This window comes from Pteropus vampyrus, unplaced genomic scaffold (genome assembly GCF_000151845.1).
Source record: "Pteropus vampyrus isolate Shadow unplaced genomic scaffold, Pvam_2.0 Scaffold142, whole genome shotgun sequence".
In the NCBI taxonomy this organism is placed as follows: domain Eukaryota; kingdom Metazoa; phylum Chordata; class Mammalia; order Chiroptera; family Pteropodidae; genus Pteropus; species Pteropus vampyrus.
Genome location: NW_011888923.1, coordinates 517400 through 522259, shown reverse-complemented (window position 1 = coordinate 522259; position 4860 = coordinate 517400). Strand labels below are relative to the sequence as shown.

Genomic DNA, 4860 nt, shown 5'->3' with positions numbered 1-4860 from the left:
AACTGGGCGGTGACTGTCGACATCATTCCATGGGGGCTTTCAAGGGACAGGTGCCTAAAAAGCAAAGCTGGTCACCTAGTCACGGACAAATAGGAGAGACCCACGACACCGTGAAGATGAATCTCAGGAACGCAAAGCACAACAGAAAGAGAAACTTCAAAACGGTCAGGGCGAGAGGCTGGGGGATGCCGCAGACAAAGGAGCCACGTAGCCAGGAGCCCCGCAAAGCAGAATTCCTTCCTGTGTCAAGGCCACATCCTCAGGCGAGGAGGGAGGAAGCCTGCCTGGGGGAGGAAGGCCAGGACGGAGCTCCGGGAGGGCGGGCTGCTGCTCGCTCTGCCATTCGCCGTGTCCTCCGCACAGCTGGCCCCAGCCGGGCACCTGATACCTGCTGGGCGAACGTGTGCACGCATGTATAAATGAATGAATGGATGACGATGCGGGCATTACCACGCCACTATGCCAAAGATACGTGCGAATTACCCAGGCGGGGGTGGGGTGGGGGAACGGACTCTCCCCGAAGAGGACTTGGTCCTTCTCTTTGGCTTCCTTCATCTGTTTGGCCTGACCCACCCAGCCGGGAGCCTTGGAGGGAGGCAGCCATCGCCTGCCTGCAGAGAAGCGTGAAGGGATGAGACTTTTTTCCTCCCTGGGCTTAGGGCACGGATCTGAGGCTCGGGCTTGGCTGATCAGAGGCTCGTGCAGGGCACACGTGCAACACGGCCAGTGGGGAGATTTGGCCGGTGGCGGTGATGCAGGCGATGCCTCGTGCCTGCACAGGACCCGTGAGTGTGGCTGGCACGGGCTGCCTTCCACAGGCAGCGTCCGCAACCCATTCCTGCCTTGTGTGTCTTTCCTTAACGCTTTTTAAATTTTGAAATAAATATAGATCCACAGCCAATGACAGGGGTTGTAGAGAGGCCCCCTGTACGTTCGCCGGCTGTGGTTACACCTCGGGTGAGCGTGGCACCAGAGTGCGACCCGATACCACGTGTGCATAGATCTGTTTCCGTCTGGTTCTGAGCCTTCCTGCTGGTTGCTGCTCCATCGATATCCTTCCAGTAAATCGTCTTTCTGTCTAAATTAGCCAGCGTCAGTTTTGCCATTTCCAGGATGGGGACAGGGACGGCAAGAACGAAGGGGCCTCTGGCTGCGGAGCGGGGGAGGGGTGGTCGGAAGGAGTGGAATAGGGACTTGATAGTGAATCCTGCAGAGGAGCCAGGGGGCCGGGGGAGGGGACAGTTTGGGAACCTTTCAGAGGTGGATCTGGCGGGTCTGGATTTGGCTGGGAGGAAGAAGGAAGAGGAGGAGGCAGAAGGAGGGGGAGGAGGAACACACTAATCAGAAGTTGACAAGGGCTTTGAGTCATGGCCTTGATTCACTGCAGATTAAACGAACTGCAGTCTTCAAGGAAACGGGAAGCAGCCCCCTCAGACACGTGGGACTCCCAAACCGCTCTGGCTGGGGAGGACCGTGGCCCGGTTCCAGTGGCTGGCGAAGTGGCTTCGGGGCTTGCTTGTGAATCACGGGTGTCTCCCACTGCGTGAGCACCCCTGCCGGTCTCTGCATGGGCCCCCGGAGCTGGGGTTTGGCTGAGGTTTTCCGGGGCTGATAATCGAAGTTTATCTTAACGACTATGGCGATACCCTTCATTTCTGAAGAGCCTCTGTGCCAGCTGCTTTTCTAAGTGCTTCACACCTTTGAACTGACAATGTCTGCTGTTCCAGGCAGACGGGAAGGTGGTTCCCATTTTCTAGTGTGACAGAGAGAAAGAGGAGGCAGGCGGATGGAGACCGAAGCATCCTTTTTATTACCTAATAGAGGATGTCACAGACCACGCTTGGCCCTGCCAGGTTTCCTCGCCAAGTGGACTTGCCAATTCTCCCCTAAGGTAGAAAGCCGCCTGCATGGGGAGCAGGGCACGGCATACAGAGGGCAGCCCGTCCCTTCTCCCAAACGCGCTGGCCGGGGAAGCCGCCCCTCTCTTGGGAAACAGACAAGTGCGACGGAGAGAGGTCCAGGACCTCCACGGGGAGATGCCGCCCCCAGCAGCGGTGAAGGAGTGATGCTCTCGCAGGAGAGTGAGTGTGGGGCTTTGCTTTCCCGGCACAGACAGCCCTGCTGGGTGGAGGGAGCCCCAGGGGCAGAAGCCACGAAGACAGCAGGGTGTGAGGCCTGAGGGTTGAACAAAACCTTCGGTGGCGAGTTGGGGACAGAAATGCCCGTTGTTAAGGAGACGGGATGGACGAGACTTGATTTGACTTTAGCTATGAGGGTGCTGGTGGCCCCCCGGGGTCCCGGGGCTGTTCACTGAGACCCAGGTTACTCGAGGAGAAACAGATCGGGGGGAGAAGTAATGAGGTCGGTTTTGAACCGATAGCGATGTTTGGCCCGGTGAGCTGCCGTGGGAGAGATACTGGCTGGCTATGCGCGTTTGAATCATCAGCATGTTCACCCAGCAAATATTTATCCAGCACCTCATACGTGCCAAGAGCTTTCCCAAGTGCTGGGATTGTCATGGAGAAAGATAACTGCCCAGATTGCGTGGAGTTTAGAATATAGTGGGGAGGCAGACATACGACGAACACATACGTATGTAAATATGTGATGACAAATCGCTCCAGGTGCTCCGAGAGAGAAGCTGTCTAACAGAGGAGCTCCGAGCAGGCCGAGGGGAGGACCCAGACGGCACGTGCAAAGGTCCTGTGGCAGAAAGAGGCTGGTCTGCCCCAGAGTACGGCCTGAGTGGCAGACAGTGACAATCACAGAGGACGGTGGAGGAAGGTGAGGAGTCGGGGAGGGCGGATCACGCGTGGAGGTCATTCTAGGTCCCATGGGAAGTCATCGGAGAGTTTTACGGAAGGAGCAAGAGCAGGCCGAGAGGTGAGAAGTTCTGGTGACTGGCAATTGAGTGATGGCAATGAAGACGGATGGCAGGGAGGAGAGAAATCTTTGGGGGGCAGAATCTATACGTCTTGGTGATGAACTGGATTTGGGGAGCGGGGCAGAAGGAAGGAGGCTGGACTCCCAGGTTTCCATTTGAGCAGCTGGTGATGGGGTGGGGTGGGGGTGGGATGGGGGTGGGAATGGGGGGGGCGGAAGGCTGGTTACGGGGAGAGGGAGCAGGCGGGCACAGGTGGAGTCTGACAGGTGTTGGCACTCCGAGGGGAGATATCCGAGAGCTGATTGGAGAGGTGAGGCTGGAGCGTGGACCAGCTGTCACGGCCACCGCCAAGCATTAGCTGACTGAAGATGCTTAACGTCATGGGGACGAGGGACACAGGAGAACTTACAGAGAGATCACACAAAAGAGCCCAGGACCCAGCCCTGGGGAGGCCCCGGGCTTAGAGACGAGGTGGAGGGGTCGTCAGTGAAGGGGCCGCAGAGGTAGTTGAAGCATTGAGAGTGGGTGGGGGTGGGACTCCAAGATCAGACGTGGGTGGGGTGCTGCTGGTAGCGGCGGGCGGCCCGGAGGAAAGGGTGGGATGCCTGTAAATATGGGAGTGTAAGCGTGTAGACTCACTTTGTCTATACTTGCAATATGGTCTTTGGCTTAAAATAAGGAAAAATTGCCCAAATCCGGAGTGTGCAGAGATGGCCAAAATGGTGTAGACGCAATTCGGCCTCCGACGGGCACTTGGAGGAGATGATCGTCCAGCCCGGAGATTTTATTATTCGAGTTCTAGCCAGTGCTGAAAAAAGGGGGAAAAATTAGAATTTGTGTTATTTCAAAGTGAGCCTTCCTGCGGCACGTATTTACTGAGCTCCCACGTTACGCTGGGCACCGGGCTACGTGGCGAGGGTCACGGAACCTTCGGTCCCCTGTTTATGTGCATATTTATTTTCTATCCAGAAAGTCAGTGGCCATTTCTGCATTTTCCTATGGGTCACCTGAGCGTAGCAAGAAGAAGATGAATCAGTTTCTCTACACCTTTCCCAAGAGGTGAGATACAGGGTCTCGGGCATTGAGAAAACAAATTATTAGAAAGTAGAGCGGATGCGGGGAGGGGGTGGGGAGGGCCGGCCCACCCTCTCCTAAAAAGAAATAAGCGTTCCCGTATTTACCACGGACAGAACCCGCAACCGTAACGCGGGTTAGGTTGGTTATTTCCGTACAGAGCCGTTTACGGTACCGACGCTTCATGCCCGACTCCCGGACGCCTCCTGGGAGCCGCGTGTCTGCGCCAAAGGCAGCGGCGTGACCGAAAGCATAGGATGAAAGCATAGGATGCGGTTAACAGTTCTCCAAACTTCTCCTTTCGCTTTCCATCCGGCCTGACCCCCCTGGGAAGCGCCTTCGTCAGTCCTTCGGCTCGTGTCGACAGAGGGCTTCTGCGCGCAGACTCAGACCCGGGCAGCAGGTGCCTCGGGGTGCAGGGGGCCGGAAGTGGGGGACCACCGAAGGCGGGGAGCATCAGGCGGGTTCTCTGAGGCAAAGACAGACCTCAAGCCCGCGAAGTGCTGGGAAAGGGCGGTCGGGGGAAGGACACGGGAGGCCCACAGGAGGGTGGGGGGAAGCATGGAGGGGGCGGGCAGGAGGGAGGGGAGGAGGGGCGGGAGTGGGCAGGGAAGGACAGGCAGCTAAGGGACATTCTATTCAGGGCGCCACCTTTGAAGTAAACCTGTTCCAGTTATTTTGTTGTTGTTCTAAAGTCTAAGGCCACAGGGGTCACGGGCCGAAGTTCGGAGGGGGAGTTTGATGGGCAGGACTTTGCCACGCCCTCTGCGAAGGTGGGGCCTGTTCGTTGACACCGTGTTACGGGGATGGGTAATTCAAGGCACATCGATTACAGGCTGGCGGAGGGGAATGATAACTTCATGATAAGGGAAGAGAGGAAGTGTCGAGATAAAGACGAACAC

At 57.1% G+C, this 4860-nt stretch overlaps 1 protein-coding gene across 6 annotated transcripts in view; it reads left to right on the top strand.

Annotated features, from left to right (window-relative positions):
- The first annotated feature begins 1414 nt into the window (after positions 1-1414).
- LOC105297661 overlaps positions 1415-4860 on the top strand; it is an 8327-nt gene continuing 4881 nt past the window's right edge. The window contains exons 1-4 of one of the 6 annotated variants that reach the window (XR_002782356.1): positions 1415-2081; positions 2625-2784; positions 3854-3943; positions 4075-4497. Coding sequence is in view for 3 of the 6 variants with exons in the window: in XM_011368450.2 (XP_011366752.1) it covers positions 1787-2081; positions 2625-2784; positions 3854-3943; positions 4242-4431 (735 nt within the window). In the remaining 3 variants the exon portion in view is untranslated. Of the gene's footprint in view, positions 2082-2624; positions 2884-3853; positions 3944-4074; positions 4498-4860 lie in introns of those variants that run through there. The other 5 variants (XR_002782358.1, XM_011368450.2, XM_023535614.1 and 2 more) reach the window with 5 other exon arrangements.